Here is a 15,785-nt window from a genome sequence, read left to right on the forward strand (position 1 = left end):
CATAAACCCTCTGCCATGAAGGTTCGAATCCGCTTCCTGTCTAACCACATCGCCCATAACCATGTTCGTCCTGTCTAAAGTCCGGGAAGTTGTCTGGGGAAAGCCAGCTGCAACAAAGGCTGAGCGATGGCTGATTGTCAAGCTGGACGTCTTTATCCTTTCGTTCTGCTGCTTGATGTATTGGGTCAACTACCTTGATCGCATGAACCTCAACAATGCATATACCAGTGGAATGCAGCACGACTTGAACTTTGTCGGAAACCAATTGAACCAGATCAACACAAGTAAGGAGACGCCCGAGAGAGACAGAAAGTGACCACTGACAGTTTGAAGTCTTCTACGGCGGCTATGTTCTAGGACAGATCCCGAACAATCTCGCTTTGCAGAAACTTCCTCCGCGTATATATTTCCCGAGTTGCATGATAGCATGGGGATTGTTGACCTTGGGAACGGGGTTCACCCACCACCCCTGGGAGATCATGTGCATCAGATTCTTCCAGGCGGTATTCGAGTCATCCACGTTCGTTGGGTGCACTATATCCTTGGGAGCTGGTACAAACCAGACGAAGTTGGCAAGAGGACTGCTCTGTTCACCAGTAGTGGCCTTGTGGGAACGATGTTCTCCGGGTTCATCCAGGGGGGTGTCCATGAGAGTCTAGGTAAGTCTATCCTGATTGCTCAGACTTGATAGCAGAATGCTAATGCCTGGTAGATGGCGCGAGAGGTCTTCCTGGTTGGCGTTGGCTGTTTGTTATCGACTTCTGCATCACTGTCCCAGTGGCCATCTACGGCTACTTCATGTTCCCCGATACTCCCGAGACGACTCGAGCATGGTGGCTGAGTGCGGCCGAAAAGAAGCTGGCCGTAGAGCGAATGCCCGAGGTAAAGAAGCAACGGGGTGTTGTTGGTTGGAGTCTCATTTCGCGAGTTCTCCGGTCCTGGCATTGGGTCGGTTTCAGTCTGATTTGGGTCTAGGCCAGCAACACCGAGATGTTTTCTGCAGGCATCGAGTTACGAGTCAGGGATACCAGATATCGCAGGTTCGACGAACGTGTGGGGATATTACCGGTATACCATGGCGTGCCAGTTTTTCGGGATACCGATGAATAACAGATAAGTACCGGCCCGTGGCAATGGTTAACGCTGTCGAGAGGTTGCGGGTTCTCTCTACGGCAAAGCCATCTGCATTCCAACTGCTCTATCAACTAAAGATACAGCCCCAGTTCTCATTCAACGCACTCCTCTTACTCACCATTTTCTGATGGAATCGTTACAAATCATCGCCCATGGCAGTGATCACAATTCTCACTCTGCGGCATTTCTAGGTCACCACCACTGACTCGTAAACCCTTCAGCTGAAGCCACAGAACGCCCGATGGCTGTACGACAACTCTTGTTTCAACCGCTGTTCTATTCCCAGCTCTGCAGAAACCTTGCCTAGCTCTAGACCTCTCGGACGATAGCCCGGATCAGCGATAGTTAAAAGCCATTGTTCTCCGCTACCGGACGAACCATGAAGTTTTCACCAACAAGTACTCCACCACGTAGTTCTTGAATGGCCAATGATGTACTCACCAGTCTAGCATGTGGTACTCGATCGAAGATAGAGTCCAGATACCGTCGGAATTCCAAATGCAAGGCCCACGGGCCACGAGGTTGACAAGCAGGTACCTTGCATGCACGATGCGCTGACTCGAGCGACCAATAGGTAGCAACAATCTCTGAGCTTGAGCTCCGCTAGTAAGGTCGTGATTGGGCGTTCCAGAAAAACTTGATCGTTCTAGAAGACGTTGTGGGTCGTTGGCGTGTTTTGCAGCGACTCAGTGGCAGCGCCGAAGATGAACCGGCTGGATCATCGCCCCCAAGCTTCTGGCCTTCTTAAACCTCCTTCTTCGCTCTGAAAGGTTCACGATCATCATTACTTGTTTCGTTCAACTTCTCCTTTCCTCCCCCTCTTCTCCTCTTTTACCTCCCAGAACCCAGATCACATCGCGATCATGGGCTTCTTCCGCAGTACAAGGGTGGCCACCACGGCCCTGGCTACGCTGGGTGTCGCGCGCGCCTGTGGCTGCACTCCCAGCGTCAAGCTCGACCAGGGTCTTGTCAAGGGATTCCAGCAGAACGATACGAACGCCTATCTTGGCATTCCCTTTGCTGAGAGCACCGCTGGCGAGAACCGCTGGAAGGCCCCTGTTGCCCTGAGCGCGTTCCCCGACGGCAAGTTCGAGGCTACTTCCTATGGCCCCTCCTGCGCCCAGGCCATGTCTGGCAATGCCATCACTGCTCAGAGCGAGGACTGTCTGAACTTGAACATCTGGACCCCGCATACCAATGGCCACGACCTGCCTGTCTTTGTGTACATCTACGGTGGTGCGATGGTTACTGGCGGTAACAGCAATGCGCAATGGCAGGGTCAGAACTTTGCTCGCAAGGATGTCATCTATGTCAACCTGAATTACCGCGAGAGTCTGTATGCCTCACCTAATGCGCCCGAGCTGGAGGGTCAATCTCAGAACTTTGGTATCATGGATGTTGAGCTTGCTCTGCAGTGGGTTTATGACAACATTGAGGGTAAGACATTCTCTCCTATATTCTGACCCTTTGCTAATAAAGTAATACAGCCTTCGGTGGTAACAAGTCGCACATTGTCCTCGGTGGCCACTCCTCCGGTGGTGTCCACGTCGACCACTACCTCTGGAACAACCCCGACACCTTCCTGGCCGGTGCGATCGAAATGTCTGCCAACGCGCAGTCTGGTCCCGCCATCACCCCCTCCGGAGTTGGCCTCAAGCAAGTCGTGCAAGACATGATCGATGCCGGCGTGACCCTCGACTGCACAGCTGACGACTACACCCTCGACTGCCTCCGCGCTGTCGACACGTACGCCTTCCAAACGACCTACTTCAACTCCACCTCAAACACCTGGTTCTCGCCCATCATCGACGGCTTCACCCGTTTCGCCAGCTACTCTGACCGTTTCGCAAACGGGCAGTACCCGAAGGACCTTCCCCTCATCGTCGGAAACTCTGACCAGGAGGGAGCATTGTTCGGCTACGTCTACGGCTCCGAAAACACCAACTTCACCGAATGGATCGGTACTTTCGACGCAGATATTGCCTTTGTTCCCTCGGATGAGCTGCTCTCCGCGTACGATGAGGCTGACTACGCCTCTGTCTCCGCCATGAGCGGCGCCTCCTACGGCGACGCCCGCTTCCTCTGCGCAACAGATTATCTCCTTGACGTGCGCGCCGCGGAACAACCAACCTGGATCTACCGCTGGTTCGGGGACTACAACAACGTCCTCCCGATCCCAAACCTGGGCCCCTCGCACGGCAGCGAAGTGCCCTTCTTCCACGGCGGCAACGAGTGCTTTGAGCTGCTTGATGGCGTAACAGACGACGAGCAGAAGCTGGCTGATTTCATGAACGATTGGTTCGTTGCTTGGATCCAGAATCCGGCTGCTGGGCCTGGGTGGGAGCAGGCTAGCCCTGTTGATGGGCCGCTTGCGAGGGTTGGTGTGCCTGGTCAGGAGGAGGAGATTGTTGTTAGTACCACTGGTGCTTACAACTCGAGGTGCCAGAAGACCTTTAAGCCGAATTACCCTAGTTATCCTAAGGTTTTGAATCCGGTTGAGTTGGCGGCTAGTGCTTAGGCTTGCATCTGGGTCTAGGTGTAGGTCTGGCCTTGGACTTGCTTTTGTACTCGGAGAATAACAACTTCGTATGTGGGGGACTTATTGTTTCATCAGCGATGTCTTTTTTTCTCTTCTTATCACTATAGACTTTACAAGCATACTTCAATATATTAATGTGTGAAAGAATCTTACTTTACTACCGTACATCTGTCTCAGTATTATACAAGTCCCGGACATCGACTCATGGAAATGCTACTCTGAGAGCGGTCTCTACCTCATCGGACACATACTCTCCGAATCCCAAATATAGACGGACCTGCACTTGAATACCTTGCTCAAAGCTCTCTACCCAACAGAGCCCTGCATAAAACCGTTCCAGAGGTCCAGGATCCAGAGTCTTAACAGTTACCAACCATGTTACAATAATGACGCCCCCACATAAGATTCCTCGAATCATCGACATACGCACCCATTTTTCATTTCCATACATTTTTGTTCCTGGGTTGGCCCCTGCACTGACCACTGAGTCTGGAGCCTAGGATCTAGATTAGAGGCTTGCGGACAGAACGCGGTACCAGACGATTTATAATATCACGCTGGCTGTTCTGGGTGCGATGTGGCTGGCGCTGTTCTTTGATATTATTTTCAAGTGTTATCCCCCGAGTAGGCAGTGGAATTTTGTGAAGAATGCTGCGCGTGAGTACCACCTACCTACCTATCTACCTCTGTCATCCATATCGAGTCACTTTGCTCATTCTTGGTACTAATGCTATATACTGCAGTCGCCTGCCCCCAAGACCAAGTCGACATCAACTACTGGCTCACCATCCTCTTCAATATTTTCAGCGACGTGTTCATCATCTGTCTGCCCATCTCGCAGGTCGCACGGGTGAAGATGCCTAGGAAGCAGAAGTGGGGTGTGCTATCCGTGTTTATGTTGGGTATTCTCGTCGTTATTACTTCCAGTATGTCTATAACCCCCCTACCTACCTATCTGCCTACCAACCTCCATCCCCTCCACAACTCCAGTCCACAGCCCCAGTCCCAGCTAACACAAGTTTCCTTCCAGTCATCCGCGCAATCTACTCCCATCTGGGCGAACAAATGATAACATGCACCGTCTCAATGATCGAAACCGCCATCGCGATAATCGCCTCCTGCCTCCCCACCCTCCGCACTCTATTCTTCGGCTCGCATTCGCGCACGGGTACATACTCTAAGAACCACCGGTACGGGTACGAGCTGTCTGGCTCTGGTCGCACAGGCCAAGGCACACATAACGGTACACAGACGGGCAACAACGGGCTTGAGGCCGGACTGCACGGGCACAACCATGGGCATAAATCTCGCGCGATGGTATCTGTTACGCCTACGCCGAGTTTGCCGGGGGATGACCACCATCATCAGCTTTCGAGGCATGAGAGTGAGGATGGACTTGTGATGGTTAGGCCTGTTGAGGATGGAGTGTCAGGGAGTGGGATTGCGGTTACGCATGAGTATTTTGTTAGAGAGGATGAAAGAAGTTTGAGGGGGGCTTATCAGTGAGATAAAAAGTTTTTGGTTGGAGTTTGGAGGGGATACCTTCTTTGTGGTTTAGCTGGAGTTGTGGGTTGGCTACCTGTACATACCCGGGCATCGACGGGCTTTCCTACCTTAGATATCAAAAACAATATACTGAAACTTCATCACACTCATTGCAACTCCTTGCGGATGTATATATTTGAGGGTATTTATAGGTACCAAACCCGAGAGTAAAGAGCCTGCAGTACTCCACTCACGCAATTTTTGACCTCAATGTCGGGCATTGTTCTTCCTCTCCCGGTGCCCATCGCACCTTCTGTTCATGAGAAAACCCAATTCAAAATTTTCCAAGCTAGGAAGGCATTAGATAACTCAAAATATCTAAAATGATCTCCTGAGAGCAGATAAATAAAATATAAACTAGCATGAAACGCATGGCCTCTGAGATTCCTACTAACGACCGGTGACGTCAGCTTCAACACCACGAGGATCTGCTTTTGGAAGGGGCGAGCAATGGCCGCTCCTTCCGCATGGGATGCAGATGTCAACACCTGTCAAATATATTCACAGTGAGGAGCGAACCTGTTTACCTGCTCTTCTCATTCTACTCATTTCGTCTTGCATACCCACATAATCTCTACGCTAGCCGTCTGTGTTACTACTTGACTTTGTATGACGAGACTGGGGTTGCCTCCACCACAATACCAAAATATATATATCTACCCCTCCGGCCATTATTGTCTTTTATTTCTCCCTCTTGAAAAGTATCAATCGCGCCAAGACGAGACAATCATACACACGTTACTCTGAAACAACTCGTTTCCATAACCTGAAATGACACCCCAGCTCGAGTGTCCCTAGCTTTAGAGTTGGTGCTTGATGCGGGGGACTATGCAGGGGGCAGATCCCGAGGCATTTTTCCCATAGAGGTCGCGTGACTCGTTACCAACCTCGGTTGGGATAACAGCTTCTTGGAAAATAGATCGTCAGGTACACATCCTTATCTCAATTTCCAGAAAATACACAGAACCAGCTCTGGACTTCTGATATCGATCGATATGCAGTATGCAGACAGATAAACGTTCTCCAAAGACCGGGGATGCCCGAGGCCTTATCGCGCTTGGCACGCTTGGCACCATTGTGTTCCTGCTCAATCCACAAGGCCTGATTGGATAGTAAGATCATGCCAAGATAGCTATATGCATGCCCAGACTCTCTCTCAATGAATTGCAAAAGCAAAGGTTGCATCCGGACTCCGCCGCCCTTGAGCCAGGACCAATCCCCTTTCCCACGTGTATCTAGGCGCATGAGCCAAGATATTTTGTGAGCTCTACTTATATAATGGCCTACCCCAGCTTCAAACTTTGGAGTTGACTTACGGGCAAGCTGCCTTTCCTCCAATTGAGCATTCACGATGAAGTCCTCGCTCTCCCTAACTGCCCTTGCTTTGGCAGGTACCGTTGCTGCAGACGACTACCTCTACAGCAAGCGTCTAACCAAGCGCTTCGTCGACGACGATGGAAACTATAACGTCTGTACGTAACACAATCCCAACCCTCGCTATCCACCCTACCCAAACTAATCCATCTTACAGCCTTCTTCCACATCAACGACGTCCACGCGCACCTCGACGAATTCTCCTCATCCGGCACAACCTGCGAAGACCCCAGCGAGGGCTGCTACGGCGGCTACGCCCGCATAAAAACAAAAGTCACCGAGCTGAAAGAGGAGTACCCCGATAACCTGTGGCTCAATGCAGGCGACGAGTTCCAGGGTACATTGTTCTACAGCTACTACGGCGGCGAGAAGATCGCAGAGACAATCAACGATCTGGGCTTTGATGCTATGACGCTGGGAAACCACGAGTGGGATGGCGGCGATGAGGCGCTTGGTGAATTCTTGCTTAATCTTACGTTCCCGATTGTGAGCTGTAATGTCAAGAGCGAGGTTAAGAGTCTCAACGAAACGATTAAGAATTATCATATCTTTGATGAGCACGAGATTGCTGTTATTGGGGCCACGACTACGACTACACCAGGGATTTCAAGCGTCGGCAACACAACGACATTCCTCGACCCAATCCCCGAAATCCAGAACGCCATCTATGAGATCCGCAACGAGACGGACGTCAATCGCATCGTTATCCTCTCGCACTTGGGCTACGACGTCGATCAGGAACTTGCTGCCGCGACGGAGGGGATCTCTCTCATTATCGGCGGCCACTCACACACATTGTTGGGAGACATGGAAGATGCGCAGGGCGAGTACCCGACTATCGTCGAAGACTTGAATGGCGACGAAGTCTTTATTGTCACGGCTTACAGATGGGGCGAGTACCTCGGATCGATCGATCTAACCTTCGATGACGAAGGCCACGCGCTCGCATACCACGGCGCACCAATCCACATGACGAATTCCACAGCGCAGGACGAAGAACTCCAAGACAGAATCGAAGAGTGGGCGGGTGCATTCGCTGAATTCGCGGCTGAAGTCCTCGGCGAGACAGACGCCGCTCTGGTCCAGGAAACATGTCAAGACGGTGATTGTCTATTGGGGCAAGTCATGGCGGATGCAATGTACGAGTACCGCCTGAACCTGACAGCCGGATCCGACGACCCGGAGCCCGATCTCGCACTTATAAACTCCGGCGGTGTGAGAGCTGAAATCAACGAGGGGGATATTACGCGGGGCGAAGTGCTTACTGCTTTCCCGTTTGGGAATGCCATTGTTGAACTTACATTCTCTGGTGAAGACTTAACGAAGATTCTTGAGGGCGCGGTCTCCTACGTGAACCAATTTAATGACGAGGAGATATCTTCGTGGTTTCAGGTTTCGACGGGGGTCAGGATTGAGTTTAATCCCGACAATGAACCGGGGAGTAGGCTGGTAAATGTTACTATCGCGGGCGAGGAAATTGATCCCGAGGGGGAGTACAGGGTTGTCACGCTTGATTTCCTTGCTGGAGGGGGGGATAATATTTTTGTTGCGACAGATGATTTTATTACCCTTGATACGCAGGATGAGGTGTTGACGCAGTATATCGAGGCGAGGACGCCGTTGAGTCCCGAGTTGGAGGAGAGGGTGGTCGAGAGTGATGGGCAGCCTAGCAGTGGTGGTGATAGTGGAAGTGGTGAAGGGAGTGAAGAGGGATCTGAGGGTGAAGGTGAAGATACGCCTGAGGATGCAGCTGGGATGCTGGGTGTTTCTGTTTGGAGTGTTGTTGCTGGTGCTGCTATTGCGATGATGGCTATCTAGGTAGATATTCATTGATGTCCTATGGTAGAGTGGGTAGCCACCACCAGTTAACCACAAGGTACACGAGTCAATGAAAATATTTCAGTTGTTACGAGCCATCAATCAATCCCACAGCCACGTTGGAGATGAAACACCCAGTGACAAGACTGCGCAAGACTGGACGATCTGGTTGCGCTACCTGGAGATAGCGCCAAATCGCGCGATGTTATTTGACAAGACCCCTGTTTGCTGTGGACTGCCCCAGCGAACTAATGCAGCTTGACTGCGGTACGTACGGATCTGGCTTCGTGCCGTTCCTCCAGGCTTCAAGCTCCTGGGTTGTGATCAGTCAAGCTCCAAAAAAGGGGCATAATTCCAGAGCAATCCTACTTAATCCAGAGAGATTGAACCTTCCACCCTTTTCACCTCGACCTCCATCCCTCAGCCATCTGTTCATATCCAGGGCTTGCCTATGTAATCAGACAGGCAGCATGTCCCTACCAGCAGAAGACAAGGCTCTCCACCAACTGCAGGAAGAACAATCACAGCTCCTCGACAAAATCGACGAACTTCGCACAATCGGCATCGGAGGACTCGTTGAACTGCCCCAACTGATCGTCTGCGGAAACCAATCAAGTGGCAAAAGTTCAGTGCTCGAAGCGATTTCGCGCGTGCGATTCCCCGCAAAAAGCAATGTGTGCACGCGCTTCGCGACCGAAGTGATTCTGCGCCGGAGTCAGAGGCCAAAGATCAAGATCTCGATTCAGCCGGGGACTTCGCGCATATTCGATACTGAGAAACAGAAGCATCTTCGCAGTTTCACGTACGATGAGTTCTCGGATGGGAATGATCTTCCGGTGCTCATTGAGAAGGCGAAGGAGCATATGGGGATTAGCGAGAGTGTGAACTCGGGCTTCAGCGATGATATTCTCAAAGTCGAGATTTCCGGACCGGATAAGCCTGAGCTTACTCTTGTTGATTTGCCTGGATTATATTATTCGACTAGTCAGCAGCAGGGAAAGGCTGGGATTACCATCGTGCGCAGTCTGACCGAGAAATACATGGCGAATTCCAGAAGTATTATCCTGGCTGTGATCAGCGCTAAAACAGACTATCACTTGCAAGAGGTCCTGAACATTGCCGAGACGGTTGACAAGAAACGCGAACGCACTCTTGGGATTATCACGCAGCCGGATATTCTGGAGCATGATTCAGAAGAGGAGAGCACGTACCTTGAGTTTCTCCAGAATAAAAAGGTACGGCTGCAGCTAGGGTGGCACGCATTGCGTAACCGATCGTTCGAAACTCGCGACGTATCGGATGAAGAACGCGATGCGCAAGAGAAGGAGTTCTTTGAACAGGGCAGATGGAGTACAATCCCACGGGGGTCTATTGGAGTGGAGAATCTGCGACGTCGACTCAGCGGTATCCTGCTGAACCACATCCAGCGCAATTTACCTGACTTGATTGCCGACATTCAATCAAAGCTTTCCGACAGGGAGCAGGCACTCTCTAAGATGGGAGGGCCGCGAGTGACCCTTCAGCAACAACGGGGATTCCTGCTGAGCATTAGCAGCGCATTCGAGCGCATCTCAGGACAAGCCCTCAACGGGATGTACGCCGATCAATTCTTCAGCAAAGGTAGCCAAAACAAAACCAATCGACTACTCCGAGCGGAGATCAGACAATTAAACGAGTTCTTCGCAGAGGCCATGACTGTTCAAGGTGAGCGGCGAAAAATCGTAGGGGCGGGATTTGGGTCTATTCGGGCATCTCACGAGGGCGACCTTGATAATCCATATCTGACAAAAGGGACCACAAAATATGTGACCCGTCGCGATATGGAAGCGGAATCCAGCAAGCTCGCCCGTCAAAATCGTGGCATTGAGCTTCCAGGAAGTGCAAATCAACTGCTAGTCGGGAACCTCTTTCGCGATCAGGCAACACCATGGGAGGGCCTAGCAAAGAAGCATCTGCTCAGGGCATGGGATACAGTGCGGTACTTTGTATACCTTCTTCTTAGCCACTTGACAGACGAACACACCACCTCCGCGTTGAGTAGTCGGGTGTTAGAGCCGGAATTAGAGAAGATGAAGCAGGCACTACTGGACAAGCTGGACGAGCTGACTTCTCATGTCAAGCGCGGTCATCCACTCCCTGTTGGCAAGAGCTTTCTCACCCGAATCCAGAAGGCGCGATCGGACCGTTTGATCGAATCGTTAGAGGGTGCCCAGTTGGAGACGCAAGATTCAGCAGGGGACAAATTTGCAATGGACGATCTCGAAAAAGCCATTAGGCAGTTGGAAAAGTCGAGCGATGAGTTCGCCGCTGCTGATATTGTTGATCAGATGCAGGCTTATTATGATGTACAGTATTCTGTTCTCAGGGAACTGTGATTCCCAGCTAATCTATTTAATCAGGTTGCCATCATTACCTTCGTCGACAACGTTGCTACTCTCGGCATCGAGAATTGTTTGCTAGGGCCCTTACAGGACATATTCACGAGCCAGGTTGTCAACAACATGGAAGATGTTCAGATCAAACAACTCGCAGCGGAGCCAACGTACGTGAGCGAGGAGCGGGACCGCTTGACTCGAGAACTCGACAAGCTACGGGCTGGTCTGCGGACGTTTGATATGTTTCGCCCAATGATATCTCCTTTCAAACGTTCAGATGCCACTGGTACGTCGAGCGTTATGCCTAGATATGTCTCTAGATATTTCCCAGCCTGGAGTTCAGCTAACCTCTCGCTTCCAGGTGAGGACCCCCCTACGATTTCGTCCTCGAAAGCGCCACCTAAACCTAGTCCACAACCCACAGTCCTTCCAAGTAGGTACTCCATGGTATTCTCATCAGATACCATAACTAACACATTTCCACTTAAAGCGCCCAATGATCGGGGATCAAAGAAGACCAACGCTTCAACTACACAACCAGCCCCAGAAGGTGGGGGTAACTCACGCCCAGCTGCATCCCAGTCTCCCAAAACAGTATCAAATGCTGGCCACCAATCCCCACCATCCGCAACAAATTTCTCCCCTCCATTTGGTGCTCCCACGGCTCTTGGAGGGTCGCCGTTTAGCTCTCCTCCACCTCAGCCTTCAAGAAAATTGTTTGGTCAACCGGCATTCGGCACTCCCTCGACAAAGCCTTCTGAGACCACAATTGAGTATGCTCCCAAGACATCTGCAAGCTCGCTCTTCGGATCTTCCTCACCTAGACCTTCAGGTGGATCAATGTTTGGCGCTTCGTCGACCAAACCTTCAGAGAACACAGTGCATGGTGCGATCAAGACTTCTGGAAGCTCGCTATTCAGCTCTCCGCAACCGGCACCCTTGGGCGGATCAAGTGGAACTACACAAAGCTCCGGCAGTGTGTCGTCCAGGTCTTCTGCCTCGACATCCTCTTCCTTATTTAGTGGATTTAGGAGTGATTCCAATGGCCAGGCATCCGGGTTTGGCAGTAACAGCTCTTCAGGAGGCTTGTTTGGTATCGGAGGCACTCCCCTAAACACAAAGAACAGGAATCAGTAGGTCTCTCTGTATTGCGTTGCGGGCTAGATTGGGAAAATATTCTAGATATTGAGATCAATATACTATATCTGTCTCGTTTGGGTCTCTTTCTAACCCTTGTACTCGCACAAATAGGGAATGGTACACAGACGTTTATGCCTCAAGGGGGGGAGTTACGCAAAACATGTTCCATATTTCTGCAAGCGAGATATACAGTCGGTGGTCTCCAGAGGTTGGTACACCGTACTTAAAGGGCCTCGTTGTTCGAATGTGAACAAGCCAAGCTGACACTCTGCAGGAGCTTCGACTAGCTGATTATCAGCGCGGGTATCGGGTTGCGCCTGGTTGATTCTATGCTGTCATGGAGACCTTTGCAATTGAACAGTTTTAAATACGCGCTAGTTATCTTTTAATCTCACAGACTCAAATATACCTATAGCCTTAAAGCCTGTCGCTCAAAGTCAAGGTTACAGCAGGGTTAGGGGCACCACGGTACTGGCTAGGTAAATAGATAGTTCCCTACCCACCCTATCATCGCGCGCGGGGTCCGTTCTTCCACAACACCCAGTTTCACAAGGCAGGCCATTGATTGATAGGCACGATCTCAACAGATTAGACTTGGAAATCTCTCTTCAACAACCAGTAACAAAACAATATCTCAACTCTAGCGCCGCAGCCCCATCGCCAAGAGCACAGTTCTTTGTTCTCCTATCTACACTAGACCACATATGATATAACAAATACCATATCGCAATCCTTCAAGACACAAGGGGTGTGCGTTGCCCAGCCTATTGTTTGTGCCGTTCGTGCCGCTGCGCCGCATCGAGTCTGGGGTCAAGAGGTCCCGTGGGATCTGTGTCCCTTGACACCTTTGTCCCTTCAAGCCCAACGCATGCTCTCGAACAATAGACAGCAACAATGGCTAATCTACTTTATTCCCAGTATGAAAGGCGGTTTAGTGTCTCTGCGACAGGTATCACTGCCTTTGTCTATTTATTTTTCTACCTTCTTGCCGTGCGCTTCTATCAGCGCGTGAGCTACCGCGATCCTACCTCGCTCTTCGACGCAGGGCGTGCCTACGAAAGGGGATATCCGTTGAAGAGGGTAGAGGAGGCAGAGAATCTTTTGCCAGCGCTGGAGATATCAAATCCCCGGTGAGGGATACTGGAGAACAACCCGCCCTATGCATCGGGATAGTCTCAGTCAAGCGGAGGGAAGATCAATATGTTGAACTAACGGTGGGGTCATCGTTGGATGGTATCAGCGAAAGGGAGAGGAAGCACATGCTTCTATACCTGCGCATTGGGAACATGAACCCGACGGATCATCCCATTTACGCGGAGAAATGGGTCGAGACGTTACCCGATCGACTCTTGACATATTCGCAAGAAGACCCCGACTTTTTACAACTGAAGGAGTGGGAAGATGGAGGATGGTACTGGACTTTGATTAACGAATGCTATAAATCTGGCGCTGATTATATCGCCATGCTCGAAGGTGATACCGTGGCAGTGAAAGGCTAGTTCCCAGCTGCCATGCAAGCTTTGGATACTGTACAGACGCGCACCAGCGGTAAAGACTAGGTCTACCTCCGGCTGTTCTACATCGACGGCCTTCTTGGATGGAATGGCGAAGAGTAGCCAAACAAACATTCAAGTCTGAGCTGAGGTCTGTCCCAAACAACGCGATCTGGATCACTTCCGGTATCTTCATTCCCGCCGCCATTGGATTACATTTCATGGCGAGTCGGCAGACAATGTGGCCGCTGGTTCCTGGCGTCCACGAAATGAACAAGTACGGCTGCTGCTCGCAGGGCCTGATCTTTCCGCGCTCTGTGGTACCGCAGTTTCTCGAACATACGGATCTGACTACAGACTGGTTGGTCGATATGATGGTTGAGGAGATCGCCGATGCTCAGGGCTGGTCGCGGTGGGCCGTTGTTCTGCCATTGCTCCAGCATATCGGGGCCACCAGCTCAAAGGGATATGGGTTTGATAACTCGGCGAGCACGATTTGGAATTTCAGGTTTGAGAAATATCCTGTATGATGAGTATCATATGATATATCTATAGATGGTTTGTAATCTACTTTTTCCTTTGTTCGCGGTACCTGACCGGCGGACACCCCATTTAACAAAGCTGCTTCTACTACTCCGTACCAACCCCGGATATCCAAGTAACACATCAGAAGCTCGGAATATTATCTCATGTTGAAGAGGGCGTCTGTCATCGCTCAGACTTCTGAGCATATACAACGTGGCTAGGCACGAATCAGCAAGGTAAGCCTCCAATATAGACACAGACAGACTCACAAATCATGCATCATATGCACACTTCTATCCTTTGCATCTTTCCTCACCTGCGCAAGGAGGATCTGAACTTCTTCAATTGACCAGCCAAGAATGTTTGTGAACGTCGCCGCACTGAACGCCTCCAGCCCATCCAGCATCTGATACATATTCAGCGCGCCAATATCTTTCTACAATCACGTCAGCACAACCATAACAACCATCAATCATATTCAAAAACCAACACACCATCCTCTTTTCCCTCGGCCAAGTCCCCAACGGCAACTGAAACACCTCCTCTTGCACATTGACAAACCCAGCATCAGCCACAATCTTCTTCAAATCCCGCCCAATCGTAACAGGCCGCTTAATTTTATCCAAGCACTCCTTCAACAACTCATAGAACCGATTGACGTTGTTGCCCTCCTTGAGACTTCCGTCCTCGGAGTAATTTACGAGGTAGAAGTCCTGGAATTCGATCCACCCGCCTGGTTTGAGTTGGCTGTATGCCTGGGATGCCAGCCGCGGCCAGTTCTCGATTGAGCCGCACATGTACCTGCTGTGGATGAAGTCGAATGCTGGGCGTTGAGGCCACTCGGCTTCGGCGTCGTCGACTTCGAATATTACGTTTGGGGGGACCCTAACCTGTCAGTACTGGGTTATGTGCATAACCATCATTCAATCCAACCTACCATGGTGGTTGAATGGGACTCAAGTCGTTCCCTAGTACCTGCAATGAACGTCTTAGCGACTTGCTTTGAGATTGCGATCACGAGGACCTCACCTCTTGCGCTGATGGAAATTCGTCCGCTTCGGGAATTGGTTAGTGACGTCTGATCGAGAAAAAAACAGTTTCTGGCCATCGATCGCCAAGTACTCACCAAACTCTATGGCCCAAAGACCTGTTCCTGTCCCGATATCTAGAACACGAATCCCCGGGGCATCTTTGATTGGCGCGAGGAATAACCTGTCGCCTAGCACTAAGCTAAGCATATGATGTAAGGTATCTAGACGATCTTGTTCTCGCTCATCGTTGGGGAATTTGTAGCCTGGCGGTGGTCAACTGATTTGTCTACTCCATGTACTGACTGGTTCTGGGAAACAAGTGCGACTGACTTCCTTCCTTGTAAGCATGATATCGTCGACCATACTCCCATTTGTAACTCATTACCGACGACGTTAGTGACGTCGCGTAGCTCTCGCTACGTCCATCGTCAGTAAAGCTACCTCTTAATCAGCCAGGTGGTGACCTACATCTCCGAACTATACGTCTCATCCTCATCAGACGGAAACTTCAAGCGAGCAGTTTGTCAGCGATCCGTGTATCTCGCTGAAAGATCTTATCTTAACAGGACCACTCACGTCATTATCCACAGGCACAGCAAAACACTGGCGCACGGCTGGTGGATTATCCGCCATGCTAGACGCGTAGGGAATCTTAACAGATGACACCTCACAAACCTTGAAGAAAGACAGGTGGAATCGCAAGCAAATTCCGAGTCCGACCCCAAACCCCAGGGAACGATCTGACCTAGTCTTACGATCGGATCTTCGGCGTCCTCGCGCATCGTTCGGACTTCGGATCCAGAAGGGCGGA

The 15,785-nt window shown here is 50.8% G+C and overlaps 6 protein-coding genes across 6 annotated transcripts; 5 read left to right on the forward strand and 1 right to left on the reverse strand.

Annotated features, from left to right (window-relative positions):
* Window positions 1-61: 61 nt before the first annotated feature.
* BDV14DRAFT_202200 (major facilitator superfamily domain-containing protein) lies at window positions 62-1,110 on the forward strand (the record flags this gene model as incomplete). Its single annotated transcript, XM_073773947.1, has 5 exons — window positions 62-284; window positions 334-520; window positions 598-659; window positions 713-903; window positions 976-1,110. The coding sequence occupies 5 exons, from the start codon at window positions 62-64 to the stop codon at window positions 1,108-1,110; spliced, it is 798 nt and encodes a 265-aa protein (XP_073626124.1).
* Window positions 1,111-1,899: 789 nt separating this feature from the next.
* On the forward strand, window positions 1,900-3,850 carry BDV14DRAFT_177292 (alpha/beta-hydrolase). Its single transcript, XM_073769388.1, has 2 exons — window positions 1,900-2,571; window positions 2,622-3,850. Exons 1-2 carry the CDS (start codon window positions 1,998-2,000, stop codon window positions 3,650-3,652), a joined length of 1,605 nt encoding a protein of 534 aa, XP_073626125.1. The 5' UTR covers window positions 1,900-1,997; the 3' UTR covers window positions 3,653-3,850.
* Window positions 3,851-6,530: 2,680 nt separating this feature from the next.
* Window positions 6,531-8,694, forward strand: BDV14DRAFT_177293 (bifunctional metallophosphatase/5'-nucleotidase). The gene is made up of 2 exons (XM_073769389.1): window positions 6,531-6,690; window positions 6,750-8,694. The coding sequence occupies exons 1-2, from the start codon at window positions 6,570-6,572 to the stop codon at window positions 8,408-8,410; spliced, it is 1,782 nt and encodes a 593-aa protein (XP_073626126.1). The 5' UTR covers window positions 6,531-6,569; the 3' UTR covers window positions 8,411-8,694.
* A 37-nt stretch (window positions 8,695-8,731) lies between these two features.
* On the forward strand, window positions 8,732-12,481 carry BDV14DRAFT_177294 (P-loop containing nucleoside triphosphate hydrolase protein). Its single transcript, XM_073769390.1, has 5 exons — window positions 8,732-10,755; window positions 10,810-11,071; window positions 11,147-11,218; window positions 11,276-12,133; window positions 12,200-12,481. Exons 1-4 carry the CDS (start codon window positions 8,881-8,883, stop codon window positions 11,920-11,922), a joined length of 2,856 nt encoding a protein of 951 aa, XP_073626127.1. The 5' UTR covers window positions 8,732-8,880; the 3' UTR covers window positions 11,923-12,133; window positions 12,200-12,481.
* A 189-nt stretch (window positions 12,482-12,670) lies between these two features.
* On the forward strand, window positions 12,671-13,948 carry BDV14DRAFT_210154 (uncharacterized protein; the record flags this gene model as incomplete). Its single annotated transcript, XM_073775821.1, has 5 exons — window positions 12,671-12,995; window positions 13,034-13,398; window positions 13,432-13,454; window positions 13,485-13,537; window positions 13,570-13,948. Exons 1-5 carry the CDS (start codon window positions 12,820-12,822, stop codon window positions 13,946-13,948), a joined length of 996 nt encoding a protein of 331 aa, XP_073626128.1. The 5' UTR covers window positions 12,671-12,819.
* Window positions 13,900-15,705, reverse strand: BDV14DRAFT_177297 (class I SAM-dependent methyltransferase). The gene is made up of 9 exons (XM_073769391.1): window positions 15,551-15,705; window positions 15,443-15,480; window positions 15,305-15,390; window positions 15,070-15,237; window positions 14,973-14,998; window positions 14,881-14,918; window positions 14,438-14,828; window positions 14,213-14,379; window positions 13,900-14,160 (listed from the first exon to the last, which is right to left on the reverse strand). Exons 1-9 carry the CDS (start codon window positions 15,605-15,607, stop codon window positions 14,127-14,129), a joined length of 1,005 nt encoding a protein of 334 aa, XP_073626129.1. The 5' UTR covers window positions 15,608-15,705; the 3' UTR covers window positions 13,900-14,126.
* Between the last annotated feature and the right edge of the window lie 80 nt (window positions 15,706-15,785).

The sequence above is a fragment of the Aspergillus stella-maris genome (assembly GCF_047715825.1).
Source record: "Aspergillus stella-maris strain CBS 113639 unplaced genomic scaffold BDV14scaffold_44, whole genome shotgun sequence".
Lineage (NCBI taxonomy): Eukaryota > Fungi > Ascomycota > Eurotiomycetes > Eurotiales > Aspergillaceae > Aspergillus > Aspergillus stella-maris.